This window comes from Podarcis muralis, chromosome 15, assembly GCF_964188315.1.
Source record: "Podarcis muralis chromosome 15, rPodMur119.hap1.1, whole genome shotgun sequence".
Lineage (NCBI taxonomy): Eukaryota > Metazoa > Chordata > Lepidosauria > Squamata > Lacertidae > Podarcis > Podarcis muralis.
This window is the reverse complement of record NC_135669.1, coordinates 43,633,667-43,657,356: the sequence shown is the minus strand read 5'-3', so window position 1 is coordinate 43,657,356 and position 23,690 is coordinate 43,633,667. Positions and strand designations below refer to the sequence as shown.

General features: G+C 52.8%; 2 protein-coding genes across 7 annotated transcripts in view; one reads left to right on the top strand and one right to left on the bottom strand.

Moving 5' to 3' along the window:
* Positions 1-10,302, top strand: TP53I13 (tumor protein p53 inducible protein 13). Its single transcript, XM_028707421.2, has 6 exons — positions 1-579; positions 2,383-2,457; positions 7,008-7,136; positions 7,331-7,495; positions 7,584-8,205; positions 9,972-10,302. Exons 1-6 carry the CDS (start codon positions 16-18, stop codon positions 10,094-10,096), a joined length of 1,680 nt encoding a protein of 559 aa, XP_028563254.2. The 5' UTR covers positions 1-15; the 3' UTR covers positions 10,097-10,302.
* Positions 10,303-11,193: 891 nt separating this feature from the next.
* GIT1 (GIT ArfGAP 1) overlaps positions 11,194-23,690 on the bottom strand; it is a 49,425-nt gene continuing 36,928 nt past the window's right edge. For 4 of the 6 annotated variants that reach the window (XM_077919712.1, XM_028707419.2, XM_077919714.1 and 1 more), the window contains 11 exons: positions 21,727-21,824; positions 21,209-21,320; positions 20,982-21,115; positions 20,170-20,322; positions 17,800-18,045; positions 17,210-17,263; positions 15,814-15,900; positions 15,322-15,398; positions 14,503-14,685; positions 13,918-13,984; positions 11,194-12,738 (listed from right to left, as the gene is read on the bottom strand). In XM_077919712.1, the coding sequence (XP_077775838.1) occupies positions 12,526-12,738; positions 13,918-13,984; positions 14,503-14,685; positions 15,322-15,398; positions 15,814-15,900; positions 17,210-17,263; positions 17,800-18,045; positions 20,170-20,322; positions 20,982-21,115; positions 21,209-21,320; positions 21,727-21,824 (1,424 nt within the window). In that variant the 3' untranslated portion in view covers positions 11,194-12,525. The remainder of the gene's footprint in view (positions 12,739-13,917; positions 13,985-14,502; positions 14,686-15,321; positions 15,399-15,813; positions 15,901-17,209; positions 17,264-17,799; positions 18,046-20,169; positions 20,323-20,981; positions 21,116-21,208; positions 21,321-21,726; positions 21,825-23,690) is intronic. The other 2 variants (XM_077919713.1, XM_028707420.2) reach the window with 1 other exon arrangement.

Below are 23,690 nucleotides of genomic sequence, written 5' to 3'. Positions count from 1 at the left end.
CAACCTCGTAAGAGCATGCTGGCTGCCGCGTATCGGGGCAAAGGCCTGTTTAGCCCGGGATTCCTGTTCGAGCAGACAACCCGCTGCCTTGTTTGCAAGCCGGCAAGTGAGACCCGAGGGCATCCGCCCTCTCCAGCGGGGAGAGATGCTTGCTCGCCCTCATGGCTGGCAGCCACTGATCTCTCCGGTCGTGCATTTGTCCGATTCCCCTTTCCAGCTGTTCGAGTTGGTAAAGAGGGATTTCACCAGGCGATCAGCGCTTGCGAAACGGCATTCCCTCCCTGGCCCGTAACCAGCCGGCTCGCTCTTTCCCAGGCTCCGCCTTCCCGCCGAGCTTGGGGTCCGGCGCGCCCGGAACTCCGACGGCCGCCAGGCGGTGCGCTTTTACGCGCAGAGCGCACGGGAGGAGCGCGAGGAGGCGGCGCCCGGGGGACCAGCCCAGCCTTCCCCGGCCCAGCCCAGCCGCCGCCGCTGCCGCCGGACCGGATGGGGGAGCCGCTGCTGCTGCTGCCGCCGCCTCCGGGGCCCCCGATCCTGCTCTTCTTGCTCAGCCTGGCGTCCGGCATCGAGGCGGGGAAGGTGAGGCAGAGGCGGCGCGCTCTTCTTGCCAAGGAGGGAGGCGCTCTGGGGCGCGGGGCTCCTAAGTCCGCCTCCAGAGTAGACCCATTGCACCGAGATGGCCTTAAAAGTTCGTGGTAACTCGCCGCGATCTGTTGATTTCAGGGGCTGCAAAGCTCTCGGCGGCTGCTGCTTTTTTTCAATCCCTCGTCTGACTAGGAGAGTGGAGACTAGCGGTTCCAGAACCGGAGTCGGGCTTGGGGTGGGAGTGGGGGAGCTTGTGTGTTTTGGCCCCGAAGAGAAGGTCCCGAGTCTCCGAAGGCGGTGGTCGTGAATCCTGTGAGGCTGTGGGGCACGCTCTGCACGTGCTCAGAGGCTGCTCCTAAATTGCAGCCACGCATCTTCTTGAGGAAACCCTCCAACGTCTCTCCGCCCCCCGCCTTCCGCCACCCAAACTTTCCTGTCTGTACGTCAGTGAGCCAAGCGCTGTCTTGGGTTGGGGGGTGGGGTTAAGTGCACACGTTTTATAAAGTAGCAGACTAGTACCAAAACAAACTTTTGAACGAAAAACAAGTCGCCACTCGGCCTGTTGGGTTGGATCCAGCGTTAGTCATACGCACAGGCGCTAATAATGGGCGTGAGTAAACTAAGAGCGTTAAGTTTAGTGGATCTCTTCTGAATAAAACTTCCTTTCCAATGCATTGCCTGTTAATTGGGGTTCCAGAGGAGTAGATAGGACTACAGTATCAGCCTTATTAAAAGCTTGGTTGAATCCTGTTTAGGTGCAGACTGACCATTAAAAGTTGCTGGTAGGACATGGTAGGAGACAGGGGTGGGCAAATAATGCCTGCTTTGGACCACTTCCATGGTGTCAGGATGCTCTCCTCTGGGCCCAATCCGTGACCTGCAGTTGGGGCTTTTGGCTGCTCCTAATAAACCAGCCTCACCTGGAGCACATGTCTTTAGGGATGTGGGTGGCGCTGTGGGTAAAACACCCAATCGTCAGGTCGGCGGTTCGAATCCCTGCGGCAGGGTGCGCTCCCGTCGTTCAGTCCCAGCATCTGCCAACCTAGCAGTTCGAAAGTACCCTCGGGTGCAAGTAGATAAATAGGGACCGCTGTATAGTGGGAAGGTAAACGGCGTTTCCGTGTGCTGTGCTGGCTCGCCAGATGCAGCTTCGGCACGCTGGCCACGTGACCCGGAAGTGTCCTCGGACAGCGCTGGCCCCCGGCCTCTTGAGTGAGATGGGCGCACAACCCCAGAGTCGGACACGACTGGCCCGTACGGGCAGGGGTACCTTTAACTTTACTTTAATAAACCAGAAAGAAAGAACCGCCCCCACGCTTTTAAAGCAACACATTCAGATTTTTCACATTTTGAGGTTGAATCATGCTGGCTCCCTCTCCTAGTCAAATTTCAAAACTTCACTTGGTGTGATTAGCGGCAGATAGCCTTTCCAGGGTGCCTTTTGCCCTCCCCTGGGGCCTCTGAAGGTTTTGGACCACAACTACCATCCGTGGATCTCCAGGGTCTCAGAAAGGGACCCCTTTCTCAGCCCAACCTGGAGATGCTGTTAGGGATTGAAGCTGGGACCTTCTGCATGGAAAGCAGGTGTCTGATCACTGAGCTATGGCTCTTCCCCTAAAAATGAAACATAGGTTTTAGTCCTCATGGTTCTGGATTAAGGGCAGGATTGAAGAGGTGAGGACAAAACATAGCTTGCCTTGGAAAGGAGGGTTTGGTGAATAAAAAGCATGGTGTGGGGAGAGAGAGATCTTTTGGGGGAAGGAAATTCTAAGTTGTTGTTTGTTTTCTTCCTTGCAGCCCAGTTTTCAACAAGATCTCCACTCCGAAGAGCAATATCGCTGTCGTGGGGTATCCTGGCCAATCCCTCAGCAGGTAGAAAGCTAGTAGCTCTGAAGCCATAACCATCCGAAAATATTTTCAGGGGCATTGATACCCCAACATAAAACATTTGCATGCAAGGTGTCCAAATTCTCATACAACAAGAAGCCAAATTCTCCTGCCCACACCATCAAAAATTCCAGTCAGTTTGCATGATTTTGCATAATTTATTCTGGTTTTGCAATTCACGGCAAGGAATCAAAATCTCATTCATACTACTCTCCTTTAGCTTTTGAGTGTGAATCACATGCTTTTAAAAAAAGCATATATTTGGAAGGGTCCTACTCTGATAGCCATTCCTCTGCCTTGTAAACACCTTTTAATTTAAAGAGAGGCATTTTGGTTGGAAACGGTTCTTAACTTTTCCTGGAAAGTTTGTTTGACCTGCCTGGTACCTGGTGGGTGAGATTCTGATGATGTTCTGCCTGGTATGCTTGGACTCTGGTATCTCTCTCTCTCTGTGTTATTTTCGCATCCCCTCCCTCTCATCTTATTCCCAGTGCTTGTTCTAGAAATTTCTTTTATCTACTAATTTTGCTAGCATGCGTCGTGGTTGCTAACCCGTATAGTGGCTTCTAAATGTTGCTCAGTGCCTTGGGCGTTTTATGGTGTAACAATATTTTAGGTAAATAGGAACGTAAATAAGCTGAACTTTGCAGGAAGCTGGATTGTGTGCCCCATTCCAGAGTTTAAGAACCTGAGAAATGAGCCCGGCAGGATCAGGCCAAAGGGGGCCCCTCTAGTCCACCATCTTCTTCTCACAATGGCCAACCAGGTACCCCAAAGCCAAACCCACAAGCAAGACCTGAGCACAGCAGCAACACTCCCCATTTTGGATTCCCATGAACTGGGATTCGGAGGCACTGACTGCCTCCGACAGAGGAGGGAGAACATAACCATTGTGGATAGTAAAAAAGGTAAAAGGTAAAGGATCCCTGGACAGTTAAGTCCAGTCAAAGGCGACCTTGGTGTGCAGCGCTCATCTCGCTTTCAGGTCGAGGGAGCCAGCGTTTGTCCACAGACAGATTTCCAAGTCATGCAGCCAGCAGGACTAAACCACTTCTGGCGCAATGGGACACTGTGACGGAAACCAGAGCGCACGGAAACGCTGTTTACCTTCCCGCCACAGTGGTACCTATTTATCTACTCGCGCTGGTGTGCTTTTGAACTGCTAGGTTGGCAGGAGCTGGCGTAGAGCAACGGGAGCTCACTCCATCGCGGGGATTCGAACCGCCAACCTACTGATCAGCAAGCCCAAGAGGCTCAGGGGTTTAGACCACAGCTCCACCCATGTGGCCATCCACTTTTACCTTTACCTTCTGGACAGTAGCCATTGAGAGCCCTCTTCTTCGTGAATTTGCCCCATCTTTTAAGGCCATCCTAGTTTGTGTCCACTTAGGGATGCGGGTGGCGCTGTGGGTAAAAGCCTCAGCGCCTAGGGCTTGCCGATCGAAAGGTCTGCGGTTCGAATCCCCGCGGCGGGGTGCACTCCCGTTGCTCGGTCCCAGCTCCTGCCCACCTAGCAGTTCGAAAGCACCCCTAAGTGCAAGTAGATAAGTAGGTACCGCTTTATAGCGGGAAGGTAAACGGCGTTTCCGTGTGCTGCGCTGGTGCTGGCTTGCCAGAGCAGCAATGTCACGCTGGCCACGTGACCCGGAAGTGTCTGCAGACAGCGCTGGCCCCCGGCCTCTTGAGTGAGATGGGCGCAGAACCCTAGAGTCTGGCAAGACTGGCCCGTACGGGCAGGGGTACCTTTACCTTTAGTTTGTGTCCACAGCACAGATTCTCAATTTGTTCATCTTATATGTGTTGACCTGTTCTCTTCAGCCTATTATCATAGAATCATAGAATCATAGAGTTGGAATAGACCACAAGGGCCATCGAGTCCAACCCCCTGCCAAGCAGGAAACACCATCAGAGCACTCCTGACATATGGTTGTCAAGCCTCTGCTTAAAGACCTCCAAAGAAGGAGACTCCACCACACTCCTTGGCAGCAAATTCCACTGTCGAACAGCTCTTACTGTCAGGAAGTTCTTCCTAATGTTTAGGTGGAATCTTCTTTCTTGTAGTTTGGATCCATTGCTCCGTGTCCGCTTCTCTGGGAAGTGGACACGGATAATATGGGTTAAATAATATTAACCCATATTATTTATTTTTAAACCCTTCTGAACTGCCCTTCGCCCAAAAAATTCCAGCTGCATTTGCAACAACAATTAGGTTAAAGTTCTTGATAAAAGCGTGATAATTAAAAGGACAAATCAGTCCAGGGGTTAATTGTGAAAGCTTGGTTTTAGTGATCAGCAAATTTCCAAGTGAACAAAGTAGTCTCTCCCTGCCTCCAAGTACTGAAACAGCGCCTAGAGGCTTCTTTCCCTAATTTTGCTGTATCTTGACCCATTCGGCTTGCATTTGGAGTGTGGGATCGGGGCCTCCAACCTGGCTTCAACCTTGATGGGGATCTGGTTCCGGGAGGATCCTATTTCTTCCCTTCTCCTTTAATTCCCAAAGCATGCAGAGGCGGGAAAAGGGTGTCCCCTGCTTCTCTCCCATTGGTCCCCACCCAAAGCCAGGGGCTCCTCCCTCCTTCCTCTGGGCCAATGAGAAATTGCCCAGGTGGCATTAGGAAGGCGGTCCTTCTCCTCCTCCCCCCTCATTCCCCACAGAGAAGCATGGGAAAGACGAGGAGCACAATTGTGCCAGGATTCTTGCCACCTGCTTTGGGGACGGAGGAGGCATTTTGAACTCTGCTGGCAAAGGGATCGTTCCCAAGCTGATCAGGCCCCATTGACTTGTGTAAAATTGGCCCAGTAAGAACTTCAGAAAGAAGCTGGATCAGGCCAAAGGGGACCCCCCTAGTCCAGCCTCCTGGCCTCACAGTGGCCAAACACCCCTTAAAAACCTAGCAGCCAAGATAGACTGCCTCTGAACCTGGAGGTTCCATAAGAACATAAGGAGAGCCTGCAGGATCTGTCCAAAGGGGGCCCATCTAGTCCAGCCTCCTGCCAGATGCCTCTTTGGGGAAGCCCACAAGCAAGACCTGAGCACAACAGCGGCAGCTCTCCCCACTTGTGATTCCCGGCCGAGTTGGAAGGGACACCAAGGGTCATCTAGTCCAACCCCCTTAGATTTGTTTATATCCCACCTTTTTCTCCAAGTTGCTCGATGCTTTCCCACTCCTCATTTAAACCCCACGACAACCCTGTGAGGTAGGTTAGATTGAGAGGAGGCAATTGGCCCAGAGTTACCCACGGCTGAGTGGGAGGACTTGAACCCCAGTCTCCCAGGTCTTGGTCCAATATGCTAACCACTACACCACACTGTCTGTCTGATCTCCTTACTCTGTGAGCCTGGGAGAGGCTGGTTGCCAGAGGGGGCCCAGAGAGTCCAGCACCCTCTTATCACCGTCGCCAACCAGAAGTCCCACGGGGAAGCCAGCTTTTGGTGTGCTAGCCTGACGGTCCTCTTTATACAGAATCTCGTAACCTGTCTCATGCCTGCTTGTGGCACATGCATTGCCCCATGTGGCAGCTAACAGATTGAGGTTGAATCCTGACAAGACAGAAGTACTGTTTTTGGGGGGACAGGTGGCGGGCTGGTGTGGAGGACTCCCTGGTCCTGAATGGGGTAACTGTGCCCCTGAAGGACCAGGTGCGCAGCCTGGGAGTCATTTTGGACTCACAGCTGTCCATGGAGGCGCAGGTCAATTCTGTGTCCAGGGCAGCTGTTTACCAGCTCCATCTGGTATGCAGGATGAGACCCTGCCTGCCTGCAGACTGTCTCGCCAGAGTGGTGCATGCTCTAGTTATCTCCCGTTTGGACTACTGCAACGTGCTCTACGTGGGGCTACCTTTGAAGGTGACCCGGAAACTACAATTAATCCAGAATGCGGCAGCTAGACTGGTGACTGGGAGCGGCCACCAATACCACATAACACTGGTATTGAAAGACCTACATTGGCTCCCAGTACGTTTCAGGGCACAATTCAAAGTGTTGGTGCTGACCTTGAAAGCCCTAAATGGCCTCAGTCCAGTATACCTGAAGGAGTGTCTCCACCCCCATCGTTCTGCCCGGACACTGAGGTTCTGGTGGTTCCCTCCCTGCGAGAAGCAACAAGTTACAGGGAACCCGGCAGAGGGCCTTCTTGGTAGTGGCGCCTGCCCTGTGAAACGCCCTCCCATCAGATGTCAAAGAGAACAACCACCACCAGACTTTTAGAAGACATCTGAAGGCAGCCCTGTTCAGGGAAGCTTTTAATGTATTATGGTATTTTAATATTTTGTTGGAAGCCGCCCAGAGTGGCTGGGGAAGCCCAGCCAGATGGGTAGGGTATAAATAATAAATTATTATTATTATTATTATTATTATTATTATTATTATTATTATTACCACCACCTGCCAGTTCCAGACCTGGCCTGCCAGGGCCAAAAGGGTTGCCAACCCCTAGGCAGATGCGCTTGGGGGACTGACCATTAGGAGATATAACCCAAGATCAATAAATGGTAAGTGTGTGTCTTCGTTCCTTTAAAAAGTCATCTCTCCATAGGATGGGGACATCGTTTTTCTCGACCACCACTGCTCTCCCCTGTTCCTCCACCGACAGCTGACCCTCCTGGCCCAAGCCTGCCTGCCCCACCAGGTCCGAGCCCCGCATGACGGCCCCACAGGACATTGGGTGAGTGTGCCGGGCAGAGGCTGCGAGGCAAGGGAGAAGAGGCCCTGCTATTGGCCCTCCAGGATTTGGGGAGCAGGAGGAGGAAACCACAGAACCGTCGTTGGGATCCGAGGGTCATCTAGTCTGACCCGCCACAGAAATCACAGCTAAAGGGGCTGTGTTTGCTTTGGCTAACCAGCTCTCTTGCTTCGCAGCCCCTGCCACTGGCAAAGGCAGACGTGGCCCAGGCCGTCACTTGGCTTGAGAGCCACATGGCCCAGCAGACCTCTGAGAAGCCCCCCACAGGTGGGGAACGCTGCCGTTTCCTGAAGCGAGCATCTGCGGCGGGCGGAGGTTTGTGCCCGACGCACCTGGCACAGGTGAGGCGACGGTTGGTTGGTGGCGGAAGGGGAAGAGCGCTGCAGGAATCACCACCGATAAAATCCTGCACCTCTTTCCCGTTCCCAGGCTCTGCAGAAGCTGCTCCAATGCTGGGAAGCCGCCCGTGGTCCCCGGAAACCGTGGAGACCGAGTAGGAAGCGCCGGGCTCTTCGTCGCTGGGCAGATGGCCTTCTGCAAGCAGATGTGGGTGGCGGAAGGCATTCCGCAATCGCCAACCCCGTGAAAGGCGTAAACGGCGGCCCGCCTCCCGTTACCCTGAGCTTGCAAGCTGAGCAAAAGGGCATTCCGGAGTCAATAGACCTTGGTGGACAGGCCCAGCCGAGTGCGATGCCCCTGCCAGGCGGCCTCTTGGGGCAGCAGCCCCTCGTCACGCAGGACATCCGCCCCTCGCTGCCCGTCCTGCCCACCGAGGCAAAAGCGGCCGGGGGCATGGGATGCCGGTGCCCAGATGGAGGACTCGGCAAAGCGCAAGGGCACGAAGGCAGGAAGGAAGCCAGAGGGTCCCAAGCGGGGGTCCGTGTCCCCACCCCACGCACCGAAGAGGCGGCCTGGGCGGCCAGTGCCCTCACTTTCCTGCTGGTGGTGCTGACCCTCGCCGTCCTTTACACCCGGCTCCACCGGAAGTGCCGCCGCGGCAGAAGCCTCTACTGGACCACGAGCACCGAGGAGGGGAGCGACACAGTGGCTGGTGAGTGGCCCGTGGGGAAGGTGGGGGAGGTCTCAGCCCTCCCCCCATGCAGTGGGGCAGTTGCAGCATATACACATATCCAGAGCTCACTCAGTGCCCAATTTTAACCTCTGGGGAAATGTTGGATATTTACAGTAGCAATCTAAGATTGGATAACCTGCGGAACTCCTGGCCACAAGATGCGGCCTCCTCGAGCTCAGTGCTTGACGAGGGGGGTGGGAAATGCTGGTTGCCGGCTGTTGGTAAACTGCGGAACGCTCTGCCACAAGATGCGGCCTACCCCTGCTCTGTGCTTGACAAGAGGGGTGAAGGCCTAGAGCAGAGCAGGTGGGGAAACTTTGGCTTTCTGGGTGCTGCCGGACTCCCAACTTGCAACCACTCCAGCCGGGATGCCCAGTGGGTCAGGGATGATGGGAGTCCAGCAGTGCCAGGAGATCCGCAGCTTTTCCTGAGATTTTGCAGCACTTCTGGATCAATCAGGCAAAGTCATTCTGGGGGTGAATATTCACAGTTACCTTCTAGCATAGCTGAAGGGGGTCTCTCCATTTAGGCAGCCCACCTCCCAATTACCTAGAGGTGTGGTGGGCCATCCCTCACTGGAGAAGCTCACGGCAGAGGTTTCAACTCTATAACACCGGTCTTGAAAGACCTACATTGGCTCCCAGTATGTTTCCGAGCACAATTCAAAGGGTTGGTGCTGACCTTGTAAGCCCTAAATGGCCTCAAAGGCCCAGTATACCTGAAGGAGCGTCTCCACCCCCATTATTTTGCCTGGACAGTGAGGTCCAGCGCCGAGGCCTTCTGGCGGTTCCCTCACTGCGAGAAGCAAAGCTACAGGGAACCAGGCAGAGGGCCTTCTCGGTGGTGGTGCCCGCCCTGCGGAACACCCTCCCACCAGATGCCAAGGAAATAAACAACTATCTGGCTTTTAGAAGACATCTGAAGGCAGCCCTGTTTAGGGAAGCTTTTAATGTTTGATCTTTTATTGCTATTATTATTATTATTATTATTATTATTATTATTATTCTGTTGGGAGCCTCTAGAGTGGCTGGAGAAACCCAGCTAGATGGGCAGGTCATAAATAATAAATTACTACTACTAATAGTAATAATAATAATACCGTGGTACCTCAGGTTATTAGTATTTATGTTAAGGTGAAAGATAAGCTTTGGCCCAATGCTTCAGGTTACAGACTCTGCTAACCCAGAAATAGTACCTCAGGTTAAGAACTTTGCTTCAGGATGAGAACATAAATCGCACGGTGGCGGCACAGCAGCCCCATTAGCTAAAGTGGTACCTCAGGTTAAGAACAGCTTCAGGTTAAGAACGGACCTCCAGAATGAATGAAGTTCTTAACCCGAGGTACCACTGTAATTTGGAAATGGCCATCAGCTAGTGAGGACCCAGATGCAAATTTTCATTCAGGAAGAGTCTTCTGTGTTTGCCACCCAGTTGTTTGATCGGTTTTATACCTGATGAGGTATCTCTAGTCCTACCTTGAGATGCTGTGATTTAGATCTGGGACCTTCCTATTGCGATGTGGTCCCCTGCCTAAAATTTAAGTGGGGCTGGCTGCAGTGGGGGGGGGGGGGGATGACTGCTTTGCTTGACCCCGTGGTGAGGTGTGGAGGGTCCCCTATTTTGTTTCCACATCTCCACGAACCCAGAGTCGGCAGGAGTCTTGGCTTCAGGGGGTCAGCAATGGGGCTGGCTTCCCCCTCTTCCTGCCGGCTTGCAAAGTTTTCCACTCCTTTCTCCTTTTGCAGCTGTGATCAAGCGGCGTCTCCTCTCCGCCCAGACCAGGCGCAAGAAGCGGAGTCGGCAGCAGCAGCAGCAGCTCCCACCCAAGGCGCCTCTTCTGCCAACATCCACCAGCGACAGCTCAGATTAGGGACAACCCTCTCGGGTGGAGACGTCCAGCCGAAGGCCTCCCGGAAATCTGGGCTTTGCCAACGGAGAAGGTTGTCTGCGGGCGAAACTTTGGCGTTGCGGCAAAACAGCAGCCTGACCGTGGTCTGTTTACTCTCCGGAGGAGCTGGCTCCTTGCCTTCGTTTGTTTTTCTTACGCAATAAAATCTTTTATTTTTGCTACGAAAAGCAGGATGAGGCATCCCTAAAACAACCGGGAGGTTTGCAGATCGGGGGAAAGGCACGCTTTGCGCTGCAGGCACAGAGCCCAGTCTGTTTCGCGCGGGTCAGTTTTCTGAGGGCAGCACAGATATGGTCTTCTAGAGCCATGAGGACTAGGCGCTTGGGGTAGCGAAAACTGTCCTGTGAGCTGCATGCTGGCAGCCAGGGAAGTGCAAGTGGTAGGAAAATGAGCCTCCCCCCTTGAAACTTTTGTTTTCGTAGAATTTTATAGAAGGGGGTTGGGCTGGATGACCCCTGGGGTCCCTTGCAGCTCTACAATTCATTGATTTTATCAAAAGTTCAAGGACACGTTCCAGCCTGGCCAAAGCACTCAAGGAGGGCGTGTGCCACCTGGGACTAGGCTGCAGAGAGAGGTACAAAGGGCCTGCCTCCTGGCACTGACTGGCAGTCACTCACGGGGGGTATTTTTAAGGGTTTCATTTATTACATTGATGCAACACCTTTTCTTCCAAGGAACTCAAGGTGGTTCTCCCCCTCCTCATTTAATTGCCACAACAACCCTGTGAGGTAGGCAAGGCTGAGCCAGGGTCATACCCAGTGAGCTGCATGGGGATAAATTTGAGCCCTGGTTTCTCACAGGGCTCCAAGGCTCTAACCATTATGCCACACTGCCTTGCACTGGTTGAGCTTGGGACATTCTGCTCTACTGTTGGGCGACATTCCTGTCCTAGACCCAAGGAACACGCGCATACTCAAAACACAGGAATCTTCCAGGGCGGACGAGACATTCAGCCAACTCAGCGGTTCTGGGGGTAGGGTAACGGGTTCAAATGACCTCTATATGGTGTGGCTGTTTTTAGAGGGGAGGAAATAAGTTATTCCAACGGGGCAACCCCGGGAGATGCTCACATCTTTTTATTTGTTACAAATGTACAGGACAAACAAGATTTCCAGCGCAGTGCCCAGATGCAGCCCTCCATAGCCATGTGTCTCCCCCACCCCACATTCCCTCAATGGCCTGAAAAACTTCACAGATTTCAAGGGGGCGGGGGGAACACGACTGGCCAGTGAGGGGGAAATGGGGAGGGGAACTGATTCTTTGCTACGGAGGCAAAGGCAGACCCCATACTCCTCCCCCAAAAAAGGAATGATGGAGGGATTTGGGGTGGGGAGTAGTGATCCAGCCGGAGGTTTCCGGGGAGGGGGGGGAATGATGCCCCGACCCACAGCACCTAGACGTTGTAATTCCAGTGTTAACACTATTAGGGGAGGGAACGTGGTGAGATAAATACATTTGGTGTTTATATATCTCTCTATACATATATATATATATCGGTGCGTGGTCAGGTGGGTCAGGAATGGGACACATACAGTTCCACGCACTATATGGGAAGGTGGGGAGGAAGAGGAGGAGGAAGAGTATTGTTTGCAGGGGGGGGGAGAGAGATTTGACTCCCTTCAGGAGGACCCCCGCCCCGCTACAAAGGGCAGGAAAAGCTAACCTGCAGCCCTTCAGGTGTGTCTGGATGCGTCACTTCCATCTGCCTCTGGAGCCGACTTGGGTCAATGGGCTGCGATTCCTGCCTTCCAGGGGGTTGGGCTACATGAACTGTGTGGCCCCTCTCCAGCTAGGGGTTCTAGACTTGAACTCGCAACCGCCCCGAGCAGTCAGCACAGGCAGGGTTGATTATGATGATGACGAACGCAATACAAGTCCCAAGCCATTTGTACACCCAGGACTGTCTGCACTGACCGGCAGCAGCCCAACAGGGTTTCAGGCAAGGGGCCTCTCTCCCAGCCCTGCCTGGAGATGCCGTTGGGGCTTGAACCCGAGACCTTCTGCATGCAAGGCGGGGACTCTATGGCCTGCTTCCTCCCGGATCTTGAACGCCGCACAGGTACGCGCCCCCCCCCCAGTGCCAAAGGATGGGGAGATGGGAATATTTACAGGGGGAGATTTCTTCACTGCGCAGGCACCCCAGCGCCATGGGGCGTGTGCCCTATAGGGCCCTGATCCTGCCCCCCCCCCCGCAAGCTGCAGTGGGGAGTGTTGATCCAACCCAGCCTGGGCAGGCCGATTGGCAGGGAGGGAGGCGGGTGAGTCGGTGGGGAAAGGACACTTTCAAGTGGCTGCACCCCCCAAAATCCTCCAGTGGGGAAGGGAGGAGCTGGGGGGCGGGGAGGAAGAGGGGCTGCGCCAGCCTCGTCCCCCCCCCGCCTGCCCACCCTTCACTGCTTCTTCTCGCGGGTGGTGATGGTGACCAGCTGTTTGGCGGCCTTGGCGATGTCATAGGCACACTGGATGACCTGTTGGGTGAGGAGCTGGTAGTCCACAGGGGCCCCCGGCTCTGGGGGGACCGTCTTGCGGCACTCGCTCTGCAGGCGGTAGGCGCTGGCGTTCAGCAGGCGCAAGGAGCTGCGCACCGTCTCCAGGGCCGGCTTCTGCGGAAGGAGCGGAAAGGGAGAGTGGCGTAAGACTCCCAACTCATGTCCAGAGGTCCAGAGTTCAAGTCTAACCTCCATATTGTGAACTCGCAAGGCGGCCGCCCAGCCTCACTGCTGACTAAAGGGACTCTGTCTGGCCTACGCAGCCAGTTCGGAGTAAGGGCGTGAATTAGCCCTGCACATTCAAGCCAGTTCGGAGTAAGGGCGTGAATTAGCCCTGCACATTCAAGCCAGTTCGGAGTAAGGGCCTGAATTAGCCCTGCACATTCAAGCCAGTTCGGAGTAAGGGCCTGAATTAACCCTACCCTTCACCAACCCAAAAACATGTGCAGAGAGCCTCAAAAGGTTGCCTGTTTTGCTTTACATTTCCAAAAGTCATCATTAGGCAGTCAATTTTTAAAAAATGTATTTCATAAAAGTTATATCCTGCTTGATCACAGGACAATAACATCACAGTGGTTAGACTTGTTTATCTCTATGTGTATGTAAAAATTCAAAATAATGGGGGCGGGGCGGGCTGAAGGGACATGGAAGTTGGAGTTGGCTGCTGGGGGATGGGAGAGGGTCCCATGTTGCTGGCCCAACCCCGACCCTATTTTAAACTATCACTTCCCACTCCCTGCTTCTAAGGAGCCCCTTAGAGTCTGCTGGATCAGGCCCCTGGCCCACCTAGACAAGCGTCCTGTTCTCACAGTGGCCAAACAGATGCCCCAGTGAAAAACCTATAAACAGGATCCGGGCAGGAGAGAAAACTCTCCCTGCACTTTCCAGCAACTGATGGTGGCCATGCCTGCCTACTGTGGCAGGGAGTTCCAGAGTTTAACTGCACTGCCTGAAAAAGGATTTTCTTTTGTCTGCCCCAAATCTCCTACAAGTTCTAGTGGTACGAGAGAGGAAAGTTTTTCTCGATCCACCACCTCAACGCCAGGCGTCGTTTTATAAAGCTCCACCACACCATTTCTTGCTTGTCTTTTCTCTAAACTGCAAACGGCGCTGCAACTTTTCCTCATAGGGGAAACTTCCCAAGCTCTGCAACACCCTTTGGGAGGTGTTACGTCCTGGAAAAGCCCCTGGGAGTGGCGTCTGCTCATTTTGAGGACGTTTCCTGGGCTGGGAAGGAGATTTCCCCACCCAGACCCCTCTCTCGGCAGAAGCAGCTCTCCCGCTCTCTCCTACCTTGGGGAAAAGCGACGCCATTTCCGTGACGGCAGCGTGAATCTTCTCCGAACAGGGGACGAAGCTGCTGGGGTTAAGAAGGGACAGAATGAGGCCCAGGCCCAGACTCCTTTCCCCTCACCTGCGTTACAGGTCTTGCCAGTTCCCCACCCCAGTCACCGCACTAGATCCCTTTAGGGGTTAAAGAAGAAAGCAAACTTTGTTCAGCAGAGCAATTCGATTCGGATTCCTTAAGAGGATTTGAGGGAATCTGCCACCTCCCCAAGTCCCAGATCTGGGCACCCCTCCTTGCTAAGGAAGCGGCAAGCTCAGAGCAGGGACTCGTGCAGAGACACACAACAGGCAGATGTCCTCCGAAAGGAGCCAAATCCTGCAGCTGTCTCCCCAGCGTGAACAACTGCATGCCAGCGACAGCAAAAGGTATACCAGAATGACAACCTTGCGGAGGCTGGCTAGGCGGAAGACCAGAACGGAGAATCACACAGAGATGCAGCAGGCACACTCATTTTCATTTCTCGTGGCGCGTCACCAATCTGTCCCTACCCCATGTTGCCCCAGAGGATTCCTGGAGGGATTCATCCTGACCTGTCGTGCTTGAACTCCTGGGCAGCTCGGAGGAGCTCCTGGATATTCTTTGTGACCTGTTCCGTCTTGAGAATGACATCTTCCGTGCTGGGCAGGCCCGGGTCCAGGTCGCCTTCCAGTGGTTCAGGTTCTGGGTGCAAGTCATCGTCCTTGCTGAGGTCCAGCAAGCGCTTCCCATCCATGCTGAGAAAGGGGAGGGGGGGAGAGAGAAGCAGAGTGGGTTTGGGGGCAGGGAAAGATGCTACCCTCCTGATCCCTGATGCCAACTCAGATATTGCCATCATCAAAAGCCAGGGAGGGTGCTATTTCTAGGCAGGGAAGACAGAGAGCGCCAGAAGAATCTTCGCTTCTGTTTAAAGGAACAATGTTAAGTTTCTAGTCCTTAAGGTGGGTGATGGGGGAAAGAGAGAGGAAAACCACAGAAGATTGGAGAATTGCTGAGCAAGATTTCCAGCTGTTGTAAAGGAGAGGGGAGATATCTGAGCTGCTTACGTGACCCTGACATCCCAGTTTGTCAAAACAAGGATTGCGCAAGAGTCGCATAATGCTAGCAGGTTGCCGAACCGAACTTCCCTCAACGCAGAATTTGGCTTGCCGGCAGCGGAGGGGTGTTTCCAGTGAAACTCTACTCAGAGTAGGCCCACTGCAGAGAATGGACTTAAGCGTCTGTATTCATTTCACTGGCTCTGCTCCCAGGATAACTGAACACACTGGATGCAGCCTGGAATTCTTAGTCGCTTTTGAGCCACGAGGTCTTCTCAAGTAGCTAGTCCTGTGCAAGTCCCAGAAAGGGATGCCCTGCACAGCCCTCGCCCTCACCTGAGTGGCAGATCCCCGCCCTGCGTGTTGTCATAATCGCTGTCTGTGCCGCTGCCATGTCGGTCCAGTTTTCCAGTCTAGGAAAGGGGGGGGGAGAGAGAAATTGGGCAGTGTTAAAAGGGGGGGGGAGCTGGCGGCAGGCACCCCTGTTGTGTAACCGGAGCAGAGGCTTGCTTTGCATGCAGAGGGTTCCCAGGCGTCTCTAGTTTAAAGGAACTCCAAACGCTGCTGCCGGTCAGAGCAGGTAATACTGAGCTAGTTGGACAAAGAGTCCAGCCAGCCAGGCATGCAGAAGGTCCCGCGTTGAATCCCCACCACCACTGAATAAAAGGTGGCAGGGCTAGGAAAGGAAGAACCCCCCCGCTGAGACCCGGCATAGCTGCTGCCGGTCAGAGCAGACAGCATTGAGCTGGATGGGCAAAGAGTCTGATCTGGAATAAAAAGGAAGCTTCAGAAACTCCCAACCCCAAAAACAGAAATGTCATAAGTCACCATGTGACGTCCGCTCTCCGGGGCGCAGGACAGGAGGGGAGAAGACTGGGGGAATGGCATTGAGGAGATGGAGCCGCCTTTCCGCATCTGAAAGGGAGAGGGCAGGAGGCAGCCGTTAGGCAAACGCAGGGACACCGGATTCCGATGGGCAGAGGGATCACTTGGCAGAAGCCCAGGAGATTTTCTTTTCATGTCTTCTGCCTGGTTGTGGCCCCCGGCCCCCAGTAGCAGCCCAGAAGGAGCGAGATATATTGGTTTTTACGCACATTTCCCAGCCTATCATCCTTTTCAAAAATGTTGGCTATCACAGCCTAGGACTTCCTTCAACCTCGACTGATGGTTTTCTAAAGTCTTTTCTAACTGTGCATCTTGTTACTATAATTATTGCTACAAATTCATATCTTAAATACAACTATTCGGAATTCCCTTCGCAATGATTTATATAATACTCCTTACAAAACGTCTTTTAACCCTACAAGGGATGTTAATTGTTTACAATCGCTTTCCAAATGTATCATAAACCTCTTCCATTAGGAAAGTCTGGTCCTGCTGGTTCCGAATTTTCCCAGCTAGTCTCGCCATCTCAGCATAGTTCATCAGTTTCTCTTGGGTGACCCACTTTGACCCACATAACTCTCCTTCCACATGTGTAAGAAACCCATTTTTGCGTGTGGCAGCGCCTACACTTTGGAACTCCCTGCTGATTGATAATCAGGCAGCTGTATGCTCTTTTGGGCACCTGATGAAAACATTTTCAACATTAGACAAACCTACCCACATATTTAGAAACTGGTGTGAGTTCTAATCTGTTTTAGTCTATTTTTATTGTAACTTTTTAAAAGCCTTAATTTTTAAAATTAATTCCTCTTACTGATAATATTTTTGTTTTATCTTTTTTTTTGTAAATCGCTTCAATGTTTCTTTCCTCCCCGCCCCAGTAGTCAAGCAGTGTATAATTTTCATGAAATAAATAAATAAAAATGGCAACATTCGCCAACCTGGTGCCCTCCTGCTGCTTTGGACTACAACTCCCATCAGCCCCAGGGTGAGCAAGGAGTTTATGATGAGGGCTGCAGTCCAAACTTTTTTTGAGGGTCTGAGGTTGGCGAAGTCTGTCGTAAAAAGCAACCGGGGGGGGTCACATTAGGGAGGCGGCCGAGCCCCAGATCTTTCACCCTGAGCCTCCCCCCTTTTAAAACTTAAAAACAAAGTAAATAAATAAATACTTTGCTCACAAGGCTCTGCGGCAAAGCTAGCAAAACTGCCTCCCTACCTGCCTTGGCAGGTTAGCAAAAATTAGCTATCTGTACATATAAACTAGCAGAGTGTTGTCATCACATCGGACCCCGAGGCTTTGAAGGGTCTAGCAATGGCCCCTGGAGGAAGCGCCACTCACCCGGTAGATGCTGGCCTGGTTGTGGATGGAATACAAGGCTTCCTCGTCCACCTCCTGGAACGGCAGAAGAACAAGGGGGTGAGCAGGGGGGCAACCCCGTGACCCCCAACGAAGAAGCAGCACTTGTTGGATTGCAGAATCCCAACCCTGCGGACGTCACCCTCCTCGACTCACAGCTCTGCACAGCAAGGAACCCACCAACCACTTTTTCTTGTTGAAAGCAAATCATGTTTTGGGCAGAGGGCCTTCTCGGTAGTGGCACCCTCCTTGTGGAACGCCCTCCCACCAGATGTCAAAGAGAACAACTACCAGACTTTTAGAAGACATCTGAAGGCAGCCCTGTTTAGGGAAGCTTTTAATGTTTGATGTATTATAGTATTTTAATATGTTTTTGGAAGCCGCCCAGAGTGGCTGGGGAAGCCCAGCCAGATGGGCGTGGTATAAATAGTAAATTATGATGATGATGATGATGATGATGATGATGATGATGATGATGATGATGTTTGGGCGGAACAAGAGATTGCGTGAAAAAATGCACCCAAACACTTAACACCCACCCACAAATGCCCCCTCCCCTCCTTGGCACTCACCCCGGGGTGGAACGGAGTGGAAAGGCGGGTGACCAGGTCGTCCATCGGCTGCTGGCCAAAGGGCTTGAGGGCCCCAGTGGCGGGCTCATACATGGAGAAGGCGTGGCGGTCCCGGCGGTGGGCTCCCGTGGCCGTGGAGGCCACGTGGCTGTGGTCGGGGCGCTCGCTGGGGGGTGGCGCTGCCGCCGGGTGGATGGGCCCCACCTGCTGGCGAATCTGCATGTTCTCCGCCTGCAGCTTGTGGATCTGAAACGCGAGAGGAAGGGGCACAGGACTGTCAGGGCTGGATCCGGCCGAAGGCAGCTCATACCTCCGAAGGCGGAATCACAATTGGAGAGGATTTTAACGGATTGGAGGAACTGGGTCAGAGCTAGCAAAGTTTGTGCACATATCAAATTTGTATACCGCGCATCATCCGCAGATCTCGGGGCAGTCCACAGCATAAACACACAAGATAAAAACATATAATACATTTTTAAAAAACCAGTTACTGTATTTTTCGCCCTGTAGGACGCACTTTTTCCCCTCCAAAAATGAAGGGGAAATGCGTGTGCGTCCTATGGGGCGAATGCAGGCTTTCGCTGAAGCCTGGAGAGCGAGAGGGGTCGGTGCGCACCGACCCCTCTCGCTCTCCAGGCTTCAGGAGAGCCCCAGCGCCAGCCCCACAAGGTCGGGGGACAGAGGGAGGCGGAACACCGCCATCCCACTGTCTCCCGAAGTGGTTTGGAGGCTGGCGGCGGGGACAGTGGGGAGGCGCAGCGCGTCTTTCCGCTGTCCCCGGACCTGGTCTGAAGGCAGGCGGCGGGGAGAAGAGTGCTTCTCCCCGCTGCAGGCCCCACAAGCGCCTGGGGGGGGGGAATAATTTTTTTTTCTTTATTTCCCCCCCAAAAAACTTGGTGCATCCTATGGGGCGAAAAATACGGTAACTCCACCCTCCCACTCCCATTTAAAAGGATGAATTTCAGTAGGGAGAAAAGTCAGGTTCTGCACTTAGGCAGGAAGAACCGGATGCACAAATATAGAATGATGAACACCTGGCTTACTAGTAGTGCATGTGAAAAAGATCCAGGAGTCTTAGTAGATCACAAGTTTCACATGAGTCCACAGTGTGATGCAGCAGCAAAAAAAGCTAATGCTATTCTAGGCTGCATTGAGAGAAGTCTAGTGTCCAGATGAAGGGAAGTACCGTATTTTTTGCACCATAACACTCACTTTTTTCCTCCTAGAAAGTAAGGAGAAATGTCTGTGCGTGTTATGGAGGGAATGTCTACGGGTGGCATGCCTACGGATTTTCCTCCTCTAAAAACTACGTGCGTGTTATGGTCGGGTGCGTGTTATAGAGCGAAAAATACGGTAATAACCCCACTCTATTCTGCCTTGGTCAGATTCCTCCTGGAAAACTGTGTTCAGTTCTGGGCGCCAGAATTTAAGAAGCTTGCTCCCTCTTCCATGTGACAGCCCTTCAGATATTTGAAGATGGCTCCCATATCTCCTCTCAGTCTCCTCTTTTCTAGGCTAAACATCCCCAGCTCCCTCAACCGTTCCTCATCAGGCTTGGTTTCCAGACCCCTGGTCATCCTGGTCTCCCTCCTCTGCCCACCTTCCAGCTTGTCAATATCCTTCTTAAATTGTGGTGCCCAGAACTGGACACAGGACTCCAGGTGGGGCCTGACTAAGGCAGAGTAGAGAGGGACTATGACTTCCCTAGATCTAGACCAGGGGTCAGCAAACTTTTTCAGCAGGGTCACTGTCCCTCAGACCTTGTGGGGGGCCGGACTATATTTTGAAAAAAATAATGAATCAATTCCTATGCCCTACAAATAACCCAGAGATGCATTTTAAACAAAAGCACACATTCTACTCATGTAAAAACACGCTGATTCCCGGACCGTCCGTGGGCCGGATTTAGAAAGTGATTGGGCTGGATCCAGCCCCCGGGCCTTAGTTTGCCTACCATGATCTAGACCAGTGATGGCCAAACTTGGCCCTCCAGCTGTTTTGGGACTACAATTCACATCATCCCTGACCACTGGTCCTGTTAGCTAGGGATGATGGGAGTTGTAGTCCCAAAACAGCTGGAGGGCCAGGTTTGGTCATCACTGATCTAGACACTAGCCTTCTCTTGATGCATCCCAGAATAGCACTAGCTCTTTTTGCTGCTGCATCACACTTCAGAGAACTATCTGGACCAAGAGTCGTGACGTAACATAAGGCAGCACCCTCCATTCCCCTGGCCTCAGCCGTCGATCCCAGGCCCTTCCTTCCACATTACGAAGTTGCCAAATTTCACTGCGCGGTCACTGCTCCTGTTCAGACCACTTCCAGGACGCTCCCTTCCCAATCACCCCAATCCCCCAAACAGCAACATGCCTCTCTCTGCAGCCGCCTCAGTTCGTCGCTCAGGCTGTTGTTGACTTTCATCAGCTGCTGCACTTTTGCTTCGGAGGCGGCCAGCGCCTTCTTGACCTCCAGGTACTCCTGCAGTGTGATGGGACCATCTGAGAGGTCCGAGGAATCCATGCTCTTTTTTTCCAAGGGGAGAGAGAGAGAGAGAGAGAGAGAGAGAGAGAGAGAGAGAGAGAGAGGGCGCTCAGTGAGATGGGGTCATTACTGGGGTGGACACAAAAATGTACGAGGCATAAAACAACATGCTTGTAAATCAGTGCGGAATGTCAACAGCAACAAACCAAGCAGATTTTGCCAGGAAATGGGGTCCCCCCCACCCCCAACACCCCAGACAAAGTTGGAAGAATTTTTGCCCTATTAGTTTCTAAACTGTATTCTATATTGCTTCCTGTAATTTACAGATCTGTTAACACCCCCCCCCCTTACAAAGGTATAGGAACCAGATATTGGAACACATTTCCCCCCCAAGGCTTGGAACAAAACGTGAGAATCGTGACCCTAAAAATCTGTTTCCGTAGGGAAAACTCTTCGAAATGACTACACAGATGGTATCGTGCTCCTTTGCAAATGTCAAAAATGGCATTCTCCCGCGTTGGAAGGGTCGCAATAAACCTGGTGCGCATTATCATTTATGGTGAGAACGTAAGTTGGGGCAAGATTTCTGGAATTTGATTTTGATGGAAATGAAAGCTGTGACTCAGGAAACTAGTCCTCATTGCTGATTGTCACAGATCACGCTTCCTTTCCCCCCTCTTTTTCCCAGGGGGGAGGCTTACCCGGGCGCGGTTATTGCGCCCCGCGTTGGCACTGCGGAGGGGCTCCTGGTCCGTGTCCTCGTCTGAGGCAACGCTGTCGTAGTCGTGTTGGTCGTCGAGGTCGCTGGGCCCGTGGAGGGAGGAGTCGAGGATCTCTGCAGGGAGAAGGTGACAACCCCGTAAACGGACAGGGTGGACCTCCAGCCCCCCTGTTCCCACCGCACCCTATCTCTCTCTTGCCCCCTAACCTGTGGGGCTGGAGAGGCTTTTGCCCTGCTGCCGACGTTTCGCCTCGCTTAAGATGTCGATGATGAGGGTGGCAAATTCCCGGGCATTGAAGCGGGCAAGTTTCTGCCGTCCCTGGTAGGAAGAGAGAGAGAGAAAGAGAATCATTATACCAGCCCAGGACTTTCTGCATTAAAAGACAAGACAGTTCCCCTCCTCTCCGTTTTATCTCACAACAACCCGGCAAGGTAGGCTGGGCTGACAGGAGGTAACTGGCCCAAGGCAACACACATTGGGCTTCTTGGCCAAGAGAGGGATTCGAACCCTTGTCTCTCGCAGGTCCTATTCCAACACTCTAACCACTACACCCCACTGACTCTCTGAAATCTGGCCAAGCCCCAGGAATTCCAGCCCTGTATTCAAGGCCCAGATAGAAGCCCCAGCCAGCTCTCTCCATCCCTGCCCTCCAATAATTAACCACAGTAGGCAGAGAGGGCCGGCCTCAGCCACGCAGAAATAAGTAGGGTCCCACCCGCTTTACCTGATTGCGCGTTGCAGAATATTCGGGGTTCACGGGAAGGAAGGGGACTGCGCTGCGCTCCGTCACCAAGGTGCTGTGGTTCTGCGTCGTGAGCCAGACTTTGTAGGGACAAAGGAGGGCAGGTAGAAGAGGAAGAAGAAGAAGAGTTTGGATTTGATATCCCGCTTTATCACTACCCAAAGGAGTCTCCAAGCGGCTAACATTCTCCTTTCCCTTCCTCCCCCACAACAAACACTCTGTGAGGTGAGTGGGGCTGAGAGACTTCAGAGAAGTGTGAATGGCCCAAGGTCACCCAGCAGCTGCACGTGGAGGAGCAGGGAAGCGAACCCGGTTCCCCAGATTACGAGACTACCGCTCTTAACCACTACACCACACTGGCTCTTGAAGAGGATTCAAGACATGTTGGGCTACACTAATTGAAACTTTAACGTCCTATTTCAGCCTCTCACTTCATGCACTGTTGTCTCTCCTTCTTAGGAAGGTACAGCTGGCCTGAAAGAGACACAGCAGTCCTTTCCTGGAAGTGATATGAGGTCCTCAGCGATGGCAGATCTGGTCCCTGCCTGGCCACTGTGACAAACGGACGCAGAATGAGGAGGGTTCCCCTTTGGTCTGACCCAGCTGCAGGGCTCTCTTCTGAAGTTCTTGCTGAAATCTCCAAGCCACTGCTCCGTAAACATCACTACCTTTTGGGTGTGTATTATTAGCAATTCTCGGAGACGCCCAGATGACAAATCTCTGCCACTTGTATCTTTAAGTATCCTTGAGCGACACACTCACGCTGTCAAGAGCAGTTCCTTGTCATATGAGCTGCCTCACAGGGTTGTTGTTGCAGGAGGATGCATACGCGCACACACGACTACAACACAGGGAGCCATTGGTCCATCTAGCTCACTTACACTGGCTGGCAGCAGCCCTCCAGGGGTTTCAGGGCAGGGGGTATTCCTGGCTCTGCCTGGAGATGCCATTGGGGATTTAACCTTCTGCATGTAAAAGAGGTGCCCTACCAGTGAGCTACAGCCTTAAGATACAGGAACCTAAGAAGCTGCCTAATAATCAAGGAGCTACATGTATCACCTAGCTCAGTACTGCCAACACTGACTGGCAGAGGCCCTCCTGAGTTTCAAACCCAGCACTTCCTTGAAATGCCATGGGGATTGAACCCAAGTCCTTCTGTATGCAAAACAGCTGCTCTGCCACTGAGCTCTTCCCCTAAAAACAGAGCAAGATTCTTGTCCTCATGATTCCAAATAAAGGGCTGGTTGAAGCTGGAATATAAGAAACCACCTTATACAGAGTCAGGCCATTTGGTCCATCTAGCTCAGCGCTATCTGCACTGACTGGCAGCAGCTCTCCAGGGTTTCAGGCAAGGGGTCTCTCTTTTGCTGTCCAGGGATTGAACTTGGGACCTTCTGTATACAAAGCCTTACTCCTGAGCTGTTGTCCTGCTTCTTAAGTAAGGTTCCAGTCCTCATGGTTCTGCCGGGGTTTGAACCCGGGACCTTCTGCATGCAGGGATGGTCAGCAAATGAACCACAGCCTTCCCCCAGAAATATGATGCTGCAAGTCAGACAAGCGTGCTCACCAGGAAGGCAATCTCACGCCAAGCGCTGGTGGCAGCGGCAAATTACTTCCACGTAAACATGTCCCATCGTTGGACTCTTCAACTGGGAAAGGCCAGCTGCTCCTCTTTCCCCTTTTATCATCATCATCATCATCATCATCGATAACAGTTGCGTCAAAAGCTGAAAATTCTCCAGAAACACAAACACCCCAAGCGTGCTGCCCCCCCACAGAAGAAACCCAGGCAAGTCCCCAGCTCAACTCGCGCCACCCAGATCCCTCGGGGCACAGCTACAAAGACAACAGCGCTTGTACAGATTACAACCTCCCTGCGGCCTTTTTGAAAGCCATCCCCTTTCTGCAGGCAACTTCTGGGAAGAAGCATAAATCTTTTTTAAACT